This window comes from Elephas maximus, chromosome 3 (genome assembly GCF_024166365.1).
Source record: "Elephas maximus indicus isolate mEleMax1 chromosome 3, mEleMax1 primary haplotype, whole genome shotgun sequence".
Classification (NCBI taxonomy): domain Eukaryota; kingdom Metazoa; phylum Chordata; class Mammalia; order Proboscidea; family Elephantidae; genus Elephas; species Elephas maximus.
The window spans coordinates 134,791,718-134,815,333 of record NC_064821.1 but is presented as its reverse complement, the minus strand read 5'-3'; the positions used below and the strand labels follow the sequence as shown (position 1 = coordinate 134,815,333).

The 23,616-nt window shown below is 38.6% G+C and overlaps 1 protein-coding gene across 1 annotated transcript in view; it reads left to right on the top strand.

The window, feature by feature from the left end:
• The window catches only part of DDAH1 (dimethylarginine dimethylaminohydrolase 1), a 164,601-nt gene that overhangs the window by 115,044 nt on the left and 25,941 nt on the right, over window positions 1-23,616 (top strand). Inside the window, exons 2-4 of the mRNA XM_049879667.1 lie at window positions 8,758-8,857; window positions 14,664-14,737; window positions 15,575-15,694. Of these exons, the coding sequence (XP_049735624.1) occupies window positions 8,758-8,857; window positions 14,664-14,737; window positions 15,575-15,694 (294 nt within the window). The remainder of the gene's footprint in view (window positions 1-8,757; window positions 8,858-14,663; window positions 14,738-15,574; window positions 15,695-23,616) is intronic.

Sequence of the window (23,616 nt, the reverse complement as noted above, 5' to 3'; positions counted from 1 at the left end):
ATGAAAGTGATATTCTGCCATATATATACAGGTCCTGCCCACACTCAAAGGAAGAGGATTATACAGTGCGTGAACATCAGGGTGGGAATCTTGGGCACCATCTTAGGATTCTGCCTACTGTACCTCCCAATGTCGTAGCATACTTTGTCATCTTTCTAAATTTATTGGATTGGTTTGGAGGGTGTCTGCATGTCCATGTGCTTTCATAATCTTACTGTATTTAAAACACATTGTTGACTATTTAAAAATTTTTTCCACATATAACTCTCATAAGCCGATCTATAAATTGAAAGGATGAAGTAGTGGCTCCAAAAAAATTTATTAGCCTTATTTTGTATATGCTTGGGAAAGCAGAATTTAGGATCTTTAGAAACCAAACCCAAGTGCAAACTGCTGCAATTTGTACCTTATATCCTTCCATTCCTCTAGAATGTCTAAGAGCCCACATTTTTGTTCAAATAAATAAATGATAGTGAAGACAATCTGTTTCTTGAGGATATTATAGTTTCTGAGAGTCATTCTAACATTCATTTTCATTTCACTGAATACTAAAAAAAAAAAAAAAAAGATACCTAAATATCTACTGAGGAGCACTGGTGGTACAGTGGTTAATCATTCAACTGCTAACAGAAGGTCGGCGGTTCAAACTCACCAGCCGCTCTGCAGGAGAAAGATGTGGTAGTCGGCTTCACTAGAGATTACAGCCTTAGGAACCCTAAGGGGCAGTTCTACTCTGTCTTATAGAGTTGCTATGAGTCGGGATCAGAATCAACTCAATAGCAATGGGTTGGGCTTTTTTTTTTTTAATTATCTACTATCAGTGTTGTATAGAAAAGAAGACAGACTTTAGAGCAAGACTTTCTAAGTTCAGATCTCAGCTCTGCTGCTTAGTCACTGTGAGACCTTTGTCAAGTTACCTAGCCTCCCTGTGCTTCAGTTTCCTCATCACTAAAACAGAAATAATGTACTTGCTTCATAGGATTGTGAGAGCTAGAGAAGTTAAATATGAGTTCTTAGTTCAGTGTCTGGCACGTAGTAAGACTATATAAATGTTTGCTATTATTATTGCTATTATTGCTACCTAGATTTCTTTGTAAGAAGTTTGTCCTAAAATCAGAGTATAGGAAAGGATTCCAATATGTTTTTATTTAGGAATTTTTCTGACTGAACCCTTTAGTATATTAAAGCTTTGGTTAGTTTTGGTAATTTAATCAGCACACATGAAGTTAAGGACTGAACCAGTGCACAAACCTAGAGCATCCCAGATTTGAAGGGTGGTAATTAACAATTTTTTTTTTTTAATTAACATGCAGGCTGTCCTTGGTGAGCACTCCTGATTTGGTTTATATATTCTGTTCATATTAGAGTTCTTAATTACACTGCGACTTGGTGTCCTAAGGCTCTAATATGCAGAAATGTCATTCATCTCTGATATGAAGAGAAATGGAATCCAAAGTCACCTTGGCACAGGGCCTTGTAATACACAGTGGACTTAAATGTACAGAGTTGGAAAGCAGAAGGCATGAGCTCCAGTTCTGATATGGCCTGTGCTCTGTGATGAGACCTCAGGAGAATCATAATCACACAGTGGTGTGAACATAAGGATGGGGTCCGGAGGCCGAAAGCTCAATCTAGCTTCACTCAGCAAGTCAATCACCTTCACTTAGCCTCAGTTTAAAAATCAAGCCTGTTGCCATCAAGTCGATTCTGACTCATAGCAACCCTGTAGGACAGAGTAGAACAGCCCCATAGGGTTCCAAGGCTGTCGTCTTTCCGGAAGCAGACTGCCACATCTTTCTCCTGGAGAACAACCGGTGGTTCAAACGCCAAGCTTTTGGTTAGCAGCCAGTGCTTTAACCACTGTGCCACCAAAGCTCCTTAGCCTCAGTTTACTCATATGTAAAATGGATATACTAGTGGCTATCCTTCCTGCCTTTTAGTGTTATCTTGAGCATCACAGCAGATATTCCATTTTATTTCCACTACATCTTTATAAGGTACATCTATCTGCCTAACTAGGTTGTTAACTACCCAAGTGCAGGGTCTGTGGCTTTTTAATCTTTGTAGAAGAAGTGTTGATACCCACTAAATGTTGAACTGAAATGTTGATTGAATGAGAAAATAGAAGTCAAAGCACAATATAGACATTAGGCATTGTCATAAAATCAGTTGAATATACTAAAGTGGCCTCAGTGACCAAAGATATGCTGAATAACAAAGATTAAAGTGGCATAAAGAAGGGCAGTGTGGCCTGTTTAACGTGATCAGGGACAAGTGTGACTGCGATGCATCAGCAGGTTCCAAGCCAACTGTGCCTTGACGTGCCAGAGACATTACATCAGCTTCTTGAGGGGCTTCCTCAGCATTACAAGACACAGAGAAGTCAACAACAAGTAGAGAGAATGAAATCGTCTCACCACCAACAAACCATGTTTCTGCTGTTCAGCTCTTGGAGCTAGATGAGAGTGCAGATAGGATGATAGTACAAAGCTCTTGTGATACAGTGAGTCATAAAGGGGCTAGGAGAATTTCAGTGGGCACTGAAAACGTAGCAGGGGTGGCACAGCTGCCAGGGCCTGGCAGAAGCATGGGTGACTGAAACGTGTCAGCAGCAGACAGGCCAACTCCAGGAGCCTCATTTGTAGTCATGGCATCCAGCAGCCCATTGGACAGAAGTAGCTAAAGGAAAGTGGATTGGCAAACAGAGGTTGGTGTAAATTCTTCACGGAGCCACGGCACAGAACTAACTGTTCATCAGGACTCGGGGGCACATTCGCTACATCTAGTGTGAACGTGTGAAACATTCTAAGTGGGCATTGTTGAAAACACACAGCAAAAGTCAGCTTTGGACAGAACCAACAAGAAAATATTGCCATCTAAATAAAGAGTATTAAATTAGTTATAGGGCTATTGCAAGCTGTTATGAGTATAGCTTCCCAGTGAAAACGCATAAGGTTTTATATTAGGCAAAGTTTTTTTTGTTGTTTTTTGTTTTTTGCGGCGGGGGAGTTGAGAGTGTAGTATTTTGAGTTTAGGGGAAATTTTGCAAGAAGAAAAGAGTTGGGCTCAAAAGATGTCTTTTTTAATACTGAAAATGGTATATTTATCTTTTACTTCTTTCTGAAAAGTAGCCAAAATCCAGACCAAGGACGGAGTTAATTTAGGGCAAAATAATAATACTAGCAACTACTGGTTTTGAGCACAGTATGCCAGGCACTGCACTAGATGCCTTACGTGTCTTAGCCCATTTGTTACTTACATTATCCCTGCTAAAGGGAAAGCATTGTCCTATTTGCAGGTTAGGAAATTTAGGCTAAGACAAGTTAACTGGTTGCAAGTTACATAGCTAATAAGTGGCAGAGATGGAATTCAGATCCCCAGTTCTTAACACTCACCGTGAGAACCCCAAAGGGGTGAAATGAGAAGACAGCATGATGATATAAACATGATAACACAAATAAGAGAACAGGAGTCAAAGCCATAAAAGAAGGTTCAGAAGACAGCAGAACAGGGAAGTAAGGAAAGGAGACCAAGCACTGAGAAGGAAAAGGAATTCTTTAGACTGCTTGATTCCTTTAGAGGACTAATACCCTCATAACTATAATCGTTCTAGATCATCTTGGCTGGTGCTCTTTTGAGCCTATGGGACATCATACCAGGCGGACCCATTTAACTCCTTCTGTAGTACCTCCAGAGAGCTGTTTCAAAGCAGAGACAGTACAAGAAATCTACCATATATCCTGACAGCTTCCAGGAGATGGAAGGGAATCAATTTTACATGATGCAAATTTAAATGTCTTCAAATGCACATGCTCTCACTACATTGGCTTTGCAGAAAAAACTGTGATTTTAATTCCCTGGAAAACAGATGGGATCTGTCATGGGATGGTAAAACAGGAGAAACTTGCCCAAATGTAAAAAAAAAGTAGCAGCTTTTCTCTTGTGGGTCAGTTTCATAACACAGGCATTTGTCACTGGTATACACAAGCTGGAGCTCATCAAAACAGTAAAAGTCATACCTAACATTTATCGAGCAGTTAGTATGTGCCAGACTCTGTGCTCAGTGCTTTTAATATGTAATGATTAGGAGGAACCTAGGAGGTTGTTGCTGTTACGGAAACATCCATTTTGAAGACGAGAAAACTGAGGCTTAGAAAGTTGAACGACCTAAAGTCACTCAGTTAACAAGCAGCAGAGCTAGGATTTGACCCCCATGCCCTTGATCCTAACCCTATACTATACAGGCATTCCCAGGGTAGTGACCGTGAATGTGTAACCAACCCCAATAAATACATTTTTTTTAACATTACTACTCCAGAAAATAGAGAAAAAGAAAAGATGATTACCTTAAGACAAAAACTAGCTCTCGTGAAGAGAAAGAAGTATAGGCTGGATGATAGGAAGCAGGTAGGGAAGGAGTCTAGTATTTACCTGGCTGCTGTCAAGTCGATTCCAACTCATGGTGACCCCAAGTGCATCAGAGTAGGACTTGCTCCATGGGATTTTCAATGGCCAATTTTTTGCAGGTAGATTCACCAGGCCTTTCTTCCAAGGCACATCTGGGAGGACTCATACATCCAACTTTTGGTTTGTAGCCAAGCTTTACCATTTGCACCATCCAGGGACTCTGTAGCAAAAAAAAAAAAAGTGAAACCAAACTACAAAAAGAGTGAAAAGGGAAGGAAGAAAGATCTGGTAAATCCTTAGAATAAAATCCTTAGAATAGAATATGGGAAATTATTTAGTTAAGGTTTAAATTAATTAAGATCATTTTTCTGACTTACCCTTTTTATTTCTAATTTCATGGGCTAAAATGACCCTTTCAACTCAGCCTTTGGAATTAATAATGTTTGTCCTGAAGGTTCCTCTCCACCCTGAGTAATGCTAAATTCCACTCTGCAGAGTTAGTGTCTTAATGAAAGGTGGGTGTGTTGTTTGGTCTTTTTTTTTTTCCCTCTCGAAAATTAATTAAGTCAACATTAACCATGGCTATGTAACCACAGAATGGGCAGTTTCTTGAAGGCTCATGGTTTGGATCTCTTCCTGCAAAAATCCCCACTTCTATAGTTACATTTAGTGTTCTAACTGCCTAAATAGCTGGCTTGCTGTGGGCCCATGTGTCAGGGCAACACTGGGCCTGTTTGCGGCTGAGTTTGTCTGATTCATTGGAAGCCCCTGTGCCAAGCATATGCGGTTCTCAGTGGACAGCCTGTCCAGTTCAGCCTCTCCTGTTTCTTCTCCAGAAATCTCCTTGGGGTTAGCATTGTCAATTTGATGCCATATGGCCCTGCAGCTCTCAAACACTGTTTACTTGATGTTTAAAAATGTTTTAAATTTGCCCGTGTACTTAACTCTGAAAGTAATGTAGTATCATCAATGTTTGTGGCAAGGAATTATGCTGGTGATTTTGTTTATATAGATGTTACTGAATGTTAAAAAAAAAAAAAGAGTACTACCCTTGCACGAAAGCCAGTTTTTTAATGTCAGTACAGCTGTTTTAACTTTTAAGAAACCACAAACATTTTATCCTCTAAAACTTTAATTTTGAAAGACAGGACTTTTAAAGAGAGGCAGTGTTTCCGAAGCTGGCAGATAGTACCCTCCCTACCTCTGTTCTCCTTAAACTCTTAAAAGCTGAGTACATTTCCTCGCGTAGAGATGTTACATATAAACTTTTCAGACCACATTCCATGTTGTTGCTGAATTCCCAGCAATCTTTGAAATGTTAAGTTATAATAGAAGAAGTAGCATTCATAACGGTAACAAAAGGTAGCAGTAGCTCAGCTCTCATGATCTCTCTCCAAACCGAGTGTATTTTCCATGGCCAGAAGGAAGCAGTTCTATGTTTCCCCATAGCCCAACAAGTCATGGAGGATGTCGCTTTGCTTCTTTTTTATGTTATAGCAACGATTCCACTTCCTGACACATAGGAAAACCTATTTGGCTGTTAAAAGAGGCCACTAGATGTATTTATTGCAACTTTAAGCCCATTTCGTCCATGGAAATAATTTTTTATTATTCTGAGTCACTCTGGTTTGTGGAACTTTTACATGAGTTCCAGGACAAGGATGAGATGATGTATTTATTTTACTCCGTATCCTCTTTAATGTTTTTCTGACTGCATGAATGCGAGGCTTGTTTTAAAGTATTTCCACATTTTAATTACTTTAGAAGTTACTCTGCTATATTTGTGACTCCTAAACACCTCAGCCATCGGACATAAACTCCTCAGCCATCTGACATCTGCAGCGATACCCCTCCTTACACGTCCTTTCCTGAATTCGGCCTAAGTCTCTGGCAGTTCCCTGTCGATGTACTGCAATGACTGCTTTTTAATTATCTTCAGCATAATTTTACTTGTGTGTGCTATTAATGATATTGTTCAGTAATTTCCAATAACTTGAAATAGGCACATATATGGATCTTTTCCAGTCAGTTGGTCAGATAGCTGTCTTCCAAATTTCTTGGCAGAGACAAGTGAGTGCTCCAGTGTTGCATCCGTTTGTTGAAACATCTCAGTTGGTATTCTGTCAATTCCTGGAGCCTTGTTTTTCACCAGTGTCTTCAGTGTAGCTTGGATTTCTTCCTTCAGTACCATTGGTTCTTGATTGTATGCTACCTTCTGAAATGGTTGAATGTCAACCATTTCTTTTTGGTACAGTGACTTTGTGTATTCCTTCCATCTTCTTTTGATGTTTCTTGCATAGTTCAATTTTTTGCCCATAGAATCCTTCAATATTGCAACTTGAGGCTTCAATTTTTTCTTCAGTTCTTTCAGCTTGAGAGATGCCAAGTGTGTTCTCCGCTTTTGGTTTTCTAACTCCAGGCCTTTGCACATTTCATTATAATACTTTACTTTGTCTTCTCGAGCTGCCTTTTGTAATCTTCTATTCAGCTCTTTTACTTTATCATTTCTTCCTTTCACTTTAGCTGCTCTGTGTTCGAGAGCAAGTTTCAGAGGTATTTTCAGTCACCTCATATGCATGTAAAAGCTGGACAATGAATAAGGAAGACCGAAGAAGAATTGATATATTTGAATTATGGTGTTGGGGAAGAGTATTGAATATACCATGGACTGCCAGAAGAATGAATAAATCTGTCTTGGAGGAAGTATAGCCAGGATGCTTCTTAGAAGCCAGAATAGTGAGACTTTGTCTCACGTACTTTGGACATGTTATCACAAGGAATTAGTCCCTGGAGAACAACATCATGCTTGATAAAACAGAGAGTCAAAACAAAAAAAAAAAAAACGAAGACCCTCAACAGGATGGAATAATGCAAATAATGCAGTGGCAACAACGGGCTCAAACACAGCAAGGATTGTGAGGATATTGCATAAACGGACAACACTTCATTCTGTTCCACGTAGGGTCTCTGTATGAGTCAGAATTGACTCGACAGCACCTAAAAATAACAAACTCCTCATTGGCAGTTCACTATGTGTACTCAGCATGCTGTGTTTTGGCAGAACTACCTGCTTTTCCCAGTGATCCGTGATCATGTGTTCTCTTGCTTTTCCCTTAGTCCCTATTCATATCTTCTCAACCTGTGTCTTCACCACGTTAAAAGTTATAAAGACCTTCAAAAATTTTTTTAATTGTTTTGTTTTTGAGTTGCTGGGTGGACTTGAATTAAATTGTGACTATCAGTCATTTGTTATGCCTTAATTTTTTTTTCTTTTTTTGTATTAGACTAACCCTCACTAGAAATGTCCCCCACTTCAGCCCAGAATATCCCTGTGCTTTAGACCTGGAATCATAAAAAGTCCCTGAAATTCATCTTCATGTATATTTTTTTAATTTGTTTGCAGTTGCAACTGTTGTATTCGTTAATCACTTCTAGGGAGCCAGGTCTTAAAAGACAGGTAATTATATTAACTGTTTGAGTATAAATTTAAATAACAGTTCAAATTTGCAGAGAAGCCTTGGCTGTTCTGACATTTTAGAAAATATTTGAGTATAAAACAATGACTGTCCTATGGGTGAGATTTCACGTTAGTGGTTATTGTCATTGATATTTCTTCCAAATACCATATTTTTACACAAATAGCATGCACCTTCTGCATTTGTTTGCTGGCCACCCCCCCCCCACCCCCCACCCTACCCCAGGCAAGGTATTTTCTTAAGTGTGCTATGCTAGTTTTTTTTTTTTTTTTTTTACAGCAACATTTGGAAGAGGATTGGTATGGAGGTACTTGTGAGGGTGCCTCACTGCAGGGGCAGGGCAGTGGGGTGGTGGTACGGCTGGCAAACATAGAAGGTACATTATTTATATAAAAATATGATATTGCAAAATTAAATCATGCATTTTCTGGCAAGGGTAGGGGGACTGGGTACTATGCCTCCCACCTTTCTTGACTTGTGTTCTAATTAGTCAGCCTCCAACAATGCCATAACTAGCCAGCCTCCAACAATGCCATAACTAGTCAGCCTCCAACGATGTCCTTAGTCAGCCTCCAACAATGTCCTTAGTCAGACTCCAACAATGTCCTAGTTAGTCAGGTTTCCAACAGAAAAAAGGACTATAATATAGACTAGAAGGGGACAAAAATCGACAATTTCCAACAGATAATTTCCTCTCTTACAAATGATCATGACAGACCCTGCACTAGACTGCATATATCCACAAGGATGTGGGTGGGTGGGCGTGTACATACACACAAGCAGAACCATGGTTCAGTATTCAGAAGTTTTAGATGGTTGGTTTTCTTGTTTGGAAATGGTAGGATATTAATTTGAATGATTTTATTTTCAACAGGTTGACATGATGAAAGAAGCATTAGAAAAACTTCAACTGAACATAGTCGAGATGAAAGATGAAAATGCAACTTTAGATGGTGGAGATGTCCTATTCACAGGTACCATTGTGTTTATTTTTTCTAGCTAAAAATATTTCTAATGCCTGGCTTGCATTCACTTGTTTCTTTATAGTTTTTTTTTTTTTTTTTTCAATTACAAATGTAATAGATCTTCAATGTAGGAAACTTGGAATATACAGAAAAGCATACTCAAAGATAATCACTTAAATATCTGGGTGTATTTTTTTTAAGTATTTTTGTTTGCATATATTTACAAGAATATTACCAGTCTGTACAGACCATTTTGTAGCTTGCTTCGACCATGTTCTTCTATAACATGAGTGGGTTGCAGTTTTTCATTGTATGACTGTATGTCTGATTTATAGTTAAAAGATTCCTTCATTCAAGATTAGTGTCATTTATAATCTCCCCAGATGGCAAGATGAATTTAAATACTTTTCCATGCAAATTGACTTGGATTAATGCCAGATGAATAATAGCAGAACTCAACAAAATATAAACAGCTTATTATTATTGACTTAACTGGAATCAGTTTTTACATTGGATATAATATGGCTACTAAAGAAACAGTAATTTTTAGTATTTAACCTTTCCAATTCTTTATGATCATATTATTACTGTTTTGTAAAATTTTGTGCTGAAATCTAGATCCCTGAATTTATTCTGGTATATTGATGAACAAGGCTATCAATAATAATTTTTAATTTAAAGTGAGAGTTTATTTTCCCCTAAATATCAGAGAATAAATACCTGTTTCACCAAAGTAGCCCTAAAAACTGAGGCTAATCCCCAGGGGCCTGGGGCTATAGCTCCAAGGGGCCCACTGAAAGCATGAAGTTTCTTAAAAGTCTAATATTTTAGCTAATGTGAATTTTATATTGAATCCTAAGTATATAGCCAAAATATAGCCATCTTTGTTTTAATAAAAAAGTAATGTTTTGTATTACTTAAATTTGGATATAATTAATGCTCCAGGAAGATGAGTAGAGTTTTTCTGGTAACATTGAGTACACTCCTGCTCAGTGCCAGGTACCTGTGGGTGGGGTCACTGTGCTGCCTGGCCTCAGAGGACACCATTTTTATCACAGGCTGTGTGAATGGTATCTCCTGGAGTTGTGCACTGCACAGACTGTGCTACCACTATAGTTGGCAGTGACCCTGCCTTGGGGGTTTGGTTTGCATACCCATTTGAGAAACACAGCCATAAGAACACAAAACAAGGAATCAAGGAGTCCTATCAACGGCACTGGATTTGGGATGCTGACTTCTTAGCTCTGGTATGCCCAGCCAGACTTAGGCATTCTTTGAATCTGCCCAGTAAGTTCTCCTTAGAATATTATCTGTGTCTGCCACTGGTGGCCTTTGATTCTCTTTGGTAGCACAGAACAACAGCCTGTTTCTCTTAGAAAATTACTTCGTTTAAAGCTGGATGTGTAAATCACACTTCCCTATAATAAAACTTTTTATTATTATTATTGTTTTTACTCATAAATACCCATAAAATAAATAGCTTATTGTGTTGTTGTTTGGTGCCGTCAAGTCAGTTCTGACTCATAGCAGCCGTATGTACAACAGAATGAAACACTGCCCAGTCTTGCACAATCCTGGCTATATTTGAGCCCATTGCTGCAGCCACTGTGTAATTCCGTCTCTTTGAGTGTCTTCCTGTTTTTCGCTGACCCTCTGCTTTATCAAGCATGATGTCCTCCTCCAGGGACTGGTCCCTCCTGATAACATGTCCAAAGTACTTGAGTTGAAGTCTTGTCATCCTCACATCTAAGGAGCATTCTGGCTGTACTTCTTCCAAGACAGATTTTTTCATTCTTCTGGCAGACCATGGCATATTCAGTATTCTTCACCAATGCCATAATTCAAATACATCAATTCTTCTTTGATCCTCCTTATCCACTGTCAAGCTTTCACATGTATATGAGGCAATCAAGAATACCATGGCTTGGGTCAGGTGCACCTAAGTCCTCAAAGTGACATCTTATTGTAAGCAGGTACTAATAGTATTTGAAAAACCTACTCCAAAAAGTATGGCTTAAAACAAGCTATGTTCACAAAATCTTAATGTTAGAGCACAGTTTATACTAGGAACCTCTGCCTTCAGTTAAAGATCTTTCCACAGCATCTCAAGTCTAATCTTTCTGCCCCAACTTCTAATTAGTTGCTCAACATCGAGGCTTGCCTTTCCTGCTATCTGTAGACTTTTGGATTTGCTATATTCAATACGTAAGTTAATATCTTAATAATTGTTTTATTCAAAACTAGGATAGCATTGGGATCTTAAGATCATAATCTGCTTGGCACCTCATTTATCAGTCACCTGTATTTTGAGCCCAAGAAAGAAGCACCTAATGTCTAGTCCTAGCTTCTGTTTCCTACTTCCTAATTTTTGTATTAGGGAGCACTGGATAAGAAACAGAAGTATGCATAAATTATGCTGTTTTCCCTTCCTTCTGTAACTCAGGGCTTCATTAATAAGTTACTAGGAAATGGACAGAAGGATAGCTGCTTTCCAATTCCAGTTCCTGCTGAGAAATATGTCAGTCAAGCAAGCAGCTACCGGCAAAAATTGTTTCAGTCCCTTTCTCTTAAAAATATAACATCAACTTACCTTTACATATATTTATTTTTATTGTGAAATATGGAGTACATTAAAAAGAGCTATATAATGTTTATGCGCAGTTTAAAGACCAATAATAAAATGAACACCTGGGTACCCACCACGTGACTTAAGAAATAGATCATTATTAGGATCTTAGAAGCTCCTGGGTGGTCCCCCAATCCCAAATGCGCCCCCTTCCCAACCAGAGGTAACCACTGCCCTGAAATCTGTGATAATCATTGCTTTGTCTTTCTTTGAGTTTCACCTCTATATATGTATTGCTAAGTTATATGTTGTTTAGCTTTGCTTGTCTTTCAGCTTTATGTTGTTGGAGTCATACTATATGAACTCTTGTGTGACTTTCTACTTTTGATCTATGTTGATGCTTGTAGCTGTAGTTCATTCATTTTCACTGCTAAGTAACATTCAGTGGTAAGAATATGCCATAATCTATTTATTCATTTTTCTGCTGATGTATATTTGGGTATTTTCCAGTTTTTGTCTATTATCTTCAGTGCTGCTATATATCTTTTTATGTATGTCTCCTGGGGACATATATAAGAGTTTCTCCAAGGTAAACACCTAGAAATAGAATTTCAGGTGATAGGATAAACTCCCTTTTGCTGCAATAAGATGATTATATGAGTTTCTTCTTTAATCTGTTGATGTAGCTAATTACATTAATTAATTTTCTGATATTGGACTGGTCTCGAATCCTGGAATGAAACTAAACTTTATCATGACATATTCTCTTTTAATACAGTGTTGGATTTGGTTTGCTAATATCTTGTTTAAGATTGTGATTTCTGTGGCCTATAATCTTTCTTGTTATCCTTGTCTGGTTTTGGCAAAACAGTTACGTTAGCCTTGTAAAATAGGGAAGGCTTCCTATTTTTCTATTCTCTGGAATCAGTAAATTTTGAGTTATCTATTCCTTGAATTTTGGTAGAATTTACTTGTAAATAGATCCTGTGGGCCTGGTGCTTTTTTGTGGGAAGATTTTTAACTGATTCCGTTTCTTTAATGATTATATGATTATTTAGGTTTTGCTGAGTCGGTTTTGGGAGTTCTGTTTTTTAGAATTTTATCTGTGTCATCTAAGTTTTTTAAAATTTTAGATATGAAGTTAATCATGTCTTCTTAATATCTGTTTAAGTTTCACAGCATTTCTTGTTATTCTCATTTTTCATTCATAATATTACTTGTGCCTTTTTTTTTTTTTTTTTAACTTACCAGAGGTTTGTCAATTTTATTCATGTTTTTGAAGAACCAACTTTTGGCTTTGTTGAACCCTCTCTCTTATGTTTCCTTTCTCTTCCTATTTCTATCTTTATTTCCTTCCTTCAGATTTTCTTTATTTTTATTCTATTCATTTTTTCTTATATCTCAAGTTGGAATTTTATCTCATTAATCTTAAGCCTGTCGTCTTCTTTATTAGTTATTTAAGGCCATAACTTTCCATCTGAGTCCTGCTTTCGCTGAGTCTCTCTTTTTTTCTTACATGAATATTTTGTTATCATTTAGCTCTAAATATTTCTGATTTCCATTAGATTTCAACTTTGACCCATGCGTGGATCATGATGTTAAAAAAATCACTTACTCGTCATTATTGTAAGTTGCTAGGACACCATCTCGTTACTCTGAAAATTGATGAGTGAAGGAAAGACTCTAGCATTTAGCCTATCTTTTCTTTATGACTTCTGTTTCAGGTAAACCAAATATGTGATTGAGGAAAGTTTTTCTTTGTAGAAGAATCCCAGTCAGTAAATGCAGATTCCTAATAAAATAACGGATTTGTACAGTGAGCATTAAAGGATATTAAAATGATTATATGAAAGCTTGATGGGACACTTCACAATGGAGGAATCAGGGTGATGCCACCTGAACCTGCTGGTCAACGTGTTATCATTGGACATGTGACAGCCAGTCATGACCTCATGACATGATACAATAGAAATATAGCCCCCCTCTAAAGTGGGCTTCTCAAAAAACAAAAACAAAAAACTAATAATCATCTAATTAACCATCTGAATGAATCTATTGGTTTACTGAAAATACAAAGGATGAAAGAACAATTTAAATGTTAAATAACACCCAAAAAAGTAATCAACCAAATCCACAATATGGGATATTCAACTGGACAAATGATCTGGTTTCTTCTATAATTTAAATAGGATGAAGGAGGAAAAAAAAAAAACAGAGGATGGAGTGGTATAGAAAAAAGTGACAAAGAGCTATAAAAAAAAATAATATTTCAATTTCAGCATTTTCATTGGGAAGGTCATTTAGGGGATTCACCATATTGCCAGAAATAGAAGTCCAACTTACTTGTTAGAGATAAGGAGTATACTTTTCTTTATACTTTCCTATCACTTTAGTCTTTTAAAATGGAAATAATCTTTATGCCCCATTATAGATCTTATATAACTTGTTAATACATTAAATGTTTGTCTTAAAAGTTGTGTATAAATCTTTTTTTATCTTAAAAGAATTAGGAAAGTTTTTTTTTAGTGTGGCTGACATTTTTATAGAATAAATAATATTTTGTCAAGAAAAGGACCCATCCCTAACTTAAGTTTTGATTATTATGTAGTGATTTTCTTAAGAGGCAACACAGTCATACCATTATTTTTAAAAAGTCACTGTGCTCCAGAAGATTCCTGTGTCTGCCCACAGCATAAGCCCTTGGAATTTTTCATAATATCATTTGACCTTGTGTCATTTAACCCTTTCATAAGGACATTATGAAGATTAAAGTTATAACATCTGTAATTTGAAATAAGTGGATGTGTAGTTTTAAAGACAGAGTTCGTCAGGGTCAGACCTGAAGACCAGTCAGTTGTAGATTCACTTTATCCAGATGTTGTCTGCAAGCCTTACATGATCATTATAAGAAGACGGATCCTAATTCATCAGGAATGTCTAATATTGTTCTTCTAGGAAAAAAAAAAAAAGGAAGTACAGCTGACTTATCACTACCATTGCTTCATTTCTGATCATCCGTTATTGATGGGTTTAATTCTTTCCTTTCCTAAGTAAAAAGTTTATTTCTAAGGGCAATAGTTTGAAATAAAGTTTTTTGTAAAGAGAGCAGGAATCAGAGTACCAGTGGAGCGGCCCTCTGAAGAGGAAGAAAACAGTATGATGCTTTAAGGTCATTATTTATAGATAAAAGAAATAGTGCACAGCTGGCTGGCGCCACCCACTCACTCTGTTCCATGACATTTATTATAGGCAGAGAATTTTTTGTGGGCCTTTCCAAAAGGACAAATCAACGAGGTGCTGAAATCTTGGCTGATACTTTTAAGGTAGGTAAAGGATAATTTATGCCTGGCACAGAATAATCACTTAATAAGTATGCGTAGACCCACTGAATCAAGGTGATGTGAATAATGCTGTTTGTATGTCACCACCTTTGCAAAATAATTCCTAATATTGCTAGGAGTTCTAGGAGCTTTCAAATTCTAATTGTTCAATACTTAGATTTTGTTGGGCTACCACAGCAGCAACAGGCAAAGTTATGAACATCTTCTGTTTCCTCCTAGTTATAACTATATGGCTACCCAGCAGATGTTCCTAGCACAGTCAAGAACTTCTTAAAAAAAAAAAACCTGGAGACCCAATTGGCTTGAACATGGAGATGTGGATTTTTTGGTCTGGAATCAGAGGTTGCCTGTATTTGGGTGCCTACTATTTGCCAGACACTGTGCTAGAAGCTACACATGCATCGTGTCATGGACCCTTTAGTCTAATGACCATCAATAAGTTGCCTTGCCAAGCTGTTTAGAAAGGGATATAACCCACAAGCAGCTCTATACCCCATGAGGATATGAGGCTCCAGCTGAGCTGAAGTTTGAACAGGGTATTCAAACACACTGTCCCGGAGTGGCCCACTCCATAAATGAAACAGCAAGTGAAAAGCTGTTGGCGCAGTCAGACACCTGGAAGGAAGCTCCATGCTTTCTTCTTACAAACAATCTTCATTTAACTGGCAGTGCCAAAGCCTGAGAGTCCCAGTTTTCCTTCCAGATATGCAGAACCCCTGGCAGCCTCCTAGTGGACCAGGCGCGGCTCAGGCAGGTTTTTAATCCATGTTACGATTATTCTTCAGTGTCTAACTGCTTGCTTTTCTATTATATGCATAGGACTATGCAGTCTCCACAGTCCCAGTGGGCAATAATTTGCATCTGAAGAGTTTCTGCAGCATGGCCGGGCCTAACCTGATTGCAATCGGGTCCAGTGAATCTGCACAGAAAGCCCTGAAGGTATATAAAAAATATCCTCCTCCTAAATGCAGCAGGCAGTGCCTGCCACATGATCTTTCTCATTCTGTCTGCTGTGTGGGCAGCTAGCAGGGGTGGCAGGGAGAAGACAGGCTGGTACCTGAGCTTTCTGTGATGTGCACTGTCATAACCTCATATTCATTAGGAACCAGGAACACCTAAATGTAGGAAGAAATTTTCACTGGTGAACCATTGTTACTCACACACCAGATTTCCTAGAAATGCCATGATTCAGAATAATAAGCACCAAACTCATCACAGCTACTCCGAGAAGGAGGACATGCCACCAGATAGAGCTCCTGTACGTAATGGTTTCTGTCTTAAGTTGGGTAGTTGATACACCAACGGTTTGCTATATTATTCTTATCTTTTTGTGTGTCTGAACTATTTCCTAATAATCTTTTAAAAATCATGGTTCAGAAATACCTAAAAATCTTACCTTCTTCATTTGCATTTGGAACAATTAAAATTTGAACAGAAATTTTACAGATGAGAATAGAAAAGCCCAGAAAAATTGCCCAGGTCACGCAGCTAGATCAAGAGAGGAAGTCACTGATCATGAAGACCTTCTGTTTGTTACAGTGCTTTACAATTAAAAGACACTTTTCTGCTGTGTAACTAACAACTCTGTGAGATGATCTGAAAGCTTCTTCAGGGAAAGACCGTGCCTGTTTAGCTTACCGTGTACTTGGCCCAAACACACACACGTTGCCGTTGAGTCAATTCCAATTCATAGCAACACTGCATGACAGAGTAGAACTGCCCCATAGAGTTTCCAAGGCTATAAATCTTTACTGAAGCAGACCAGCACTTCTTTCTCCCATGGAGCAGCTGGTAGATTCGAACTGCTGACCTTCCAGTTAGCAGCCCAGCACTTAACCACTCTACCACCAGGGCTTCTTCACTTGGCTCATAAACTCACTGCTGTCAAGTCAGTTCTGACTCATACCAGCCCTGTACTGGGCCCTTAATAAATATTTGGTGAATGAATGAATAAATGAATGAGGAAGATAGTATTATCTACATTTTACAGGTGAGAATACTAGATCAAGTCCCTTGACTAGGTCACAGGGCCAATAGTAATTGGTGGGCTGGGACTGCAGTCTGATCCTTCAGGTGACCCTGTAGGTCACACATACATGACTTATTAAAGGACCAAAGGCAAGGCCCTTGCGGAAACTCCTCCTAGGGAAAGAGAGGTATACAATTTATTTGTTTGAAGTCTTTACCTTGTACATCAGGCCTAGAGTTGTTGGAAATTTAGCTGAGGAGCAGCCATTGCCTTGAACTGAACTTCTCCTCTGTGTTACCTCTAACTTCATCAGTTTACCTGGTCTTTCTCCCATTTCCCTAACTGTATCTGAATAATCTGTCTTAAAATTTGATTTATATCATGGTGAGTTTTTCTTGTTTCTTTTGGAGAATCTCTTTTGTTCTGCTTCATTTGGAAGGCTGTGTTAACTTCCTGGATGTAAAAACAAAATTGTGTTGTGAAAGAAAACATTTGATGAATGGTGTCACTCAGGGTGTGGTGTCTAGAAAAATTATTTTTCTGCTTAGGCATCTTCTGCCATGTCTGTCCGTGACACCTGGGACCATCGAGTTGTTCTACTCGCGTCTGAAATTTATTACAAGGCCATAGGGTAGAAGAAAGGATCCCTGGTGGTGCAGTGGTTAAAGTGTTCAGCTGCTGACTGAAAGGTTAGTGGTTCAAACCCACCAGCTGCTCTGTGGGAGAAAGATGTGACAATCTGCTTCCATAAAGATTACAGCCTTGGAAACCCTATGGGGCAAGTACTATTCTGTTCTATAGTGTTTCTCTGAGTTGGAATCAACTCAACAACAATGGGTAGGGCAGGAGAAGACTGAAGTTGGCCTATGTCCTGCCTTTGTGCAAATTAACAGAAAGAACCACTTCTGGGTGGGCAAGTTAGAAAAAATAGCCCCACTTCCCATGCTTGGCAGACTAGGACCCAAACTCAAATAGCTTATAATCAAGTCTGGAGAAATGAGCACATAACAAACTAAGAGATAATACAATATGAATAACTAGCTACATTATATGAAATAGGCCCTAACTGCTATTAGAAGTTCAGAGATGAGAGAATTTAATGAAAGAGTTCAGTATGAGGGTGTCCCAGGTGAGTGCATGGCATAAGCAAAGGCTGAGCAAAGTAGATTTGTGAGATGTGAAGAGACCAAAAACAAAAACCAAACCCATTGCTCAAGTTGATTCCAACTCATCGCAACTGCTCTATAGGGTTTTCTTGGCTGAATTCTTTATGGAGCAGTTTGACAGACCTTCTGTGGAACAACGGGGTGGGTTAGAACCACCAACCTTTAAGTTAGTAGTCTATTGCAAACTGCTTCTGCCACCCAGGCTTCTGTGAGGAAACCAGTCTAACTATACTCTTTGGTGCCCAGTGGGATATTTGGTTGCCTACCCACCTTTTCCACCTCTCAGGTTTCTTGGGAGGCTACTTTTCCCACTAAAGTATTTACCGCCCTTTAGTGGGGACTTTTGTAACAGTGAAAAGCAAAAGAAATGTTCATTGGCGCAAAATAGCTGGGGTATCAGGCTTATATATGAGGTAGCGTATCCAGGAAGTGTGACTGGGTAAAACTTTTGTCTCATTTTGTTTTTGTACAGCTAAATAAGCATTCCAAGCATATTTATGGTTTCCTGTATGATAGGGAACCCTGGTGGATTTGTTTGTTTGTTTCGTGTCATATTTGGAAAACCAGAGCTGCCCAATGTAAACAAATGGAAAGCACCTGCAATAAGTCGTGCCTCCCAGGTCTGGTGGGACAGATGAGTGCCCACCAAATTATGCTGCCAGAGTACCACCAGGGCTTCCTAGGTACATGTATGCTTACATCATATTTTCCAAAATCCATATTACAGCCAAAAATTTAAACACACCCAATTAGTAAGCATGCATTCCAAAACTGAAAATACATACTGTGAAAAAAAGAAAATTCAGTCCCCAACGGGGTAATAAAGGTTTCCATGGAGGCTACTGGAGATACAGCTAGATGGGGCAGGTAATATTGGAAGAAGTAGGGTCTTAAAAGTAAGGAGGAGAACAAGTGTACCTCCATGAAGCAGGAGTTTCGACACCCACAGGGCTCTGAGGAGAAGGCAACACAGTGCCTGCATTGCTTCAGAAAAACTGGACCATCATTCGTTTTGCAGAAAAATTTGGAGGGGAAGGAGCCTGCAATCAGAAAAGAGGACAATCAAAGACCTAGGAAAAGAAAGCCAACCCCCAAGTTCCATGTATGCCTTGGCAGCTCACTCCATTTTTTTGTTCATCCTCCCCTTCCCATTGCCATGTTCTCTAATGTCTCATCTCCTAATGGCCTCCTATGATGACTTTGTAGTCCTCCTTCCTCTAGAGTTCATTCGAGTTCATGTTAATAATGATGTTCACTCTATACTTGAAACCTTCTGTGTAAAGCTATAAATAATCTGTACTGACTAGAATGGCATTCTTTGAAGATCGTATTTTCCATCAGCAAAATGCTGCTGGAACCATGGGTCTATAGCGTTGGCAAGTGCCCACTTGCCATGCTCCTAGCATCCAAAATGTCCTCTTACATTGTAGTGAAAGCGGGGGGACAAACTGAACTGAAGAATAATGAGACCTCCCTGAGAATGTGATTTCAGGTCTGAATTAGGTGGCTCAGTGAAATTTAGATTTAGGTGACACTGTGCTGCTTATTTATTAGAGAACATTCTGGCTTCTGTATTAGAACAATCAATAAAATTGATAGTGATTGTAAGTCCTACTACTAACTTATAGACATAAATACAGAGATAGGCAGAAAGACAGGTGTATAGAGACATATGTATCATTTAAAAATAACGTAAGTGTTATAGATTTTATTTTTCCCGTTTTATAGGTGAAAATTCTGAGGTCTAATGAAATACATCATTGACTAGAATCTTGCAGTTCCAGAATTAGGTTTCCTCTTCCCAGTTGCCCACTCCACCTCCCTCCCAGCCCCATACCCATTCTTTTTCTATTGGAAAACACTTCCTAATTAATATTCCCTGAATTGGCTGTAACTGAGCTCCCTCTCTCTCCTTCGCTCTAACTCTTCCCATATTTTTGCTGGTATCAGGAATCCTAGCCTGTCTAAGGGAGGTGTGAGTTTGGTCCCGGATATCTATGTTTTCCCTTGCAAACCTTGATGTTTCAGTACTTGCATTTATAGAGAAGCCCCTGGCCATTTGGACATCTCTTTGAAGGGCATATCATTTAACTGGAGGTGAATTGTTTACATTCTCGTGCCACTCACTGAAAGCTTGATTACTTCCCACAGCTGTCACTGCTCACTGAGTACTCCCTTCCTTTGGAGTCTGAAAGCTACTTCTTACATATTCATGCAAAGCTGAGGATCCGAGGGTTTCTGAGTAGTCTTACTGCATTTGAAACACTTTGTAATGGGTTACAGTCTATTCTTGGTTAATAAAGTGAATTCTTGTGGAGATAGTCATCATACCTGTCTAGGTTGTAGTAGATTTAATAGTGTGTGTATTGTATATTTAAATGAAATCATCCATCTAGGAATATTTTATATACTTCCCGCTAAGAAGCTCATAACACATGTAATGCAGGGTACCAACCTAGGAAAGAAAGAAAGGAGGACGTGTTATCACTGCGTTTTACCATTAATTTGATCAAATTCCTAAAAAATATTTAACATCAAGCCTGATCCTAGAAATATGATTATCTAAGTAAGATTAGTCTTTGAAGCAACCTGCGTTTCTTCAGTAGCTTTTCTCTCATGCTTTCCATCATTCCCTTCACGCCCCTGGGCAGCTCCTACCTTTATCCTCCCCAATCTGTCTAGCTAGAAATGAAAATAACATGAAATGAATGAAAATAATGTAGGATGCATTAATTCAAGCACAGGCGTGAGACCTTTTAGTTCTCTTTTAGATGGAATACTTGCCATTTCAGGAAGATGAGACCTCCAGTTGCTCCACAGTTGGAACTGTGCTCACAAACATAATATTGAGTAAAAGGAGCCAATTTTCCAAAAGTACATATCCTATTATTTCATTCATATAAAGTTAAACAACAGGCAAAATTCACTGCTGTTAGCAGTCAGGGTGGTTATTTTAAGGAGGGAAGGAATCATGGTCAGGAGAGAGCAAGAGGCAGCCTTGCTATTTCTTGACTGGGATGGGTGATAACTGTGATGATTCATGGAGCTGTATATTACAGTTTGTGTGCTTTTCTGTATATGCATGTTGTACTTCAATTTTTTAAGTTTAAAAATATATACATATTAGGTGGTTGAAAGTGGGCTCTGCGTGATTTACGGAAACAATTTTCCAGTAGTGAGGTCTAACTCCTATACGCCTACTTTACCCTCTACATAATGCTTGTCTTTTCCACACACTAGCCTGTTCTGTTTCTATTTAAAGAAAAGAAGAAAAAAAAATATGTGTATATATCTTAAAGAGTAGATTTGCACTGCATCTCACCCATTCTTTTTCTAGATCCATTCCAAAATCTGCTTCCTTTCTAAAAACCTGGGTTAACTGCATGCTGCCTGTCAAAGGAAGACAGATTACAGTTTCTGCCCCGTGGAGGGACTCAAAATGATTCTTAGCTCAGTCTGTTTTGTAGCATTCAGTCCTTATGGTCAGTTGAAAAACAGAAAGAAAGAAGATGTAAGGAAAGAAGGGAGAGATGGAAGGAAGAAGGAGAACCCTTAGCTGAAGCTTTGCTGAAATCAATCAGATGAGAAAGCCACTGGCACAACTTGAAGGGGCTGTGGTACTGACAAGTTGGGTGGCTGTGCCATCTGCTGGCCGGGCAGCAAGTGGAGCGTTCTCACTTTCCTAGCGCTGTGTGTGAAAAATTATTTTCTCCTTTTGGCAACCAGTTTTGTTTAGTGACATACTTTTCTTCCCTCCCTCCCTCCCTCCCTCCCTCCCTTCCTCCCTTCCTTCCTTCCTTCCTTCCTTCCCTTGCTCCTTTTCTTTCTTCCTTCCTTTTTTTCGTGAATAATTCTGGTCTTTTGCATCACAACAAATTGTTTAAAATACTGTTAGTAGAAATACTAGAAAGATGTGGTAAGAAAAGAATTGTGAGATCACCCCATTTTTCATGTCTTTGTCATGTAAATAAGGCTGAAGTACAGTAAGTTGAATTCCAGTAGACTTGTAATTTTAAATTAAAATGCTCCTAGTAAGTGGTTTTTTGGAGTTTAGTGTGTCTTGATGGAAATGCGTTTTAGGTTCCTTATCTACTTCCTGAAATAACTAACTGCATTTGTAAGATTCCTTGAATGAGGCCCTGGGCAGCTTTGCAGCTAATTTAAATGGCATAGCACACAGGGTGTTTTCCTTTTGAAGGACTAACTATGTAACAGCGGCCACTCAGGCAGCATTTCCTTTCATTTTCACTAAGCAAGCATCAGCATTGCTTTTGTGTCCAAAAATGTCCATGTTATTTTATAGATGGTCATATAAAAATGAAGATGGAAAAACCCTTAATGTGTTTGAATATGTTTTTATTGCCTGGAATTTCCTTTAATGACAGCTAGAACAACAATAGCAAAACCCAAAAAAACAGTGAGAACTAATGATATCAACAGGGCAACTGAAATGGAAAAATAAAGACTTTACATTTTTAGTTGTTGTTATCACAGGGAATTATAGTGTGTAGCCACAAGATTTTCCACTTTGGGTCTCTGCTGTGAAAGGCTTACTGACAATCCCATTGTAGCTTTAATTTAGTCTTATTATCTGGTTGTCCGTTCCAGTTATATTTACCAGATCCACAAAACACTGATTTAAAAAAAAAAAAAACTCCATGCTTGTATTATGAAATTAAAACAAAACCAAATAGCCTCTGAGTTTGTAACAACCGCTTATGCTCCTTTTCCTGGCAGCAGTTGCCTTATCTGACAATATTCCCAGAGCTGTATGCCAACAAGGCTGGAGTGGCCAAAATAAAATGCTTTGGCATGATAAGGCACTAAATAATCTGAAGCTCTAAAATGAAAACAGCCATGCTGAATTTCAGGGTTAGTTCCAAGGTAGGAAGAAGGCGAAGTTGGCCAAGTGGGAGAAAGGGAACAGTAATGTGCTTTTTTTTATTTTTTTAATTTTCAAGAATATCTCCGAGAAAAGAAAGGAAGAAATTATATTTAAAGTATTAACTTTTGTTCATTCTGACCATTATACAATGGGACATCAAAAATTATTCAGCTGACCCTATGGAATGTTACAGGAGAAATTCAAACATCTGTTGGGTGATTGGACAAATGGTCCTTTAAAGTGCTGTTATGAATTGAACGGTGTCCCCGAAAAAACACGAGTTGTAAATCATAACCCCTATGTCTCTGGTTATAATCCCATTTGGGAATAGATTTTCTTTGTTATGTTAATGAGACAGGGTAAGCATAGGGTGTTTCTTAAATTGATCTCTTTTGAGATATAAAAGAGATTAAACAGGCAAGCAAAAGAAGCAGAGATGGGAGAGACATGCAAAGCCACATGAAGATTGCCCAGGAGCAGAAGCTCAGAAGAGAAAAGGACTTTCCTCCAGAGCTGACAGAGAGAGAAAGCCATCCCCCTAGAGTTAGCACTCTGAATTCAGACTTCTAGCCTCCTAAACTGTGAGATGACACAGTGGTTGAAAGCTACAGCTGCTAACCAAAAGGCCGGCAGTTCAAATCCACCAGCCACTCCTTGGAAGCCCTATGGGACAGTTCTACTCTGTCTTATAGGGTTGCTAGGAGTCAGAATCAACTCAGCAGCAGAGTTTGAACTGTGAGAAAATAAATTTCTGTTTGTTAAAGCCACCAACTTGTGGTATTTCTGTTGTAGCAGCACTAGATAACTAAGACACAGGCCTTTCAATCCAAGGTTCTTGCTT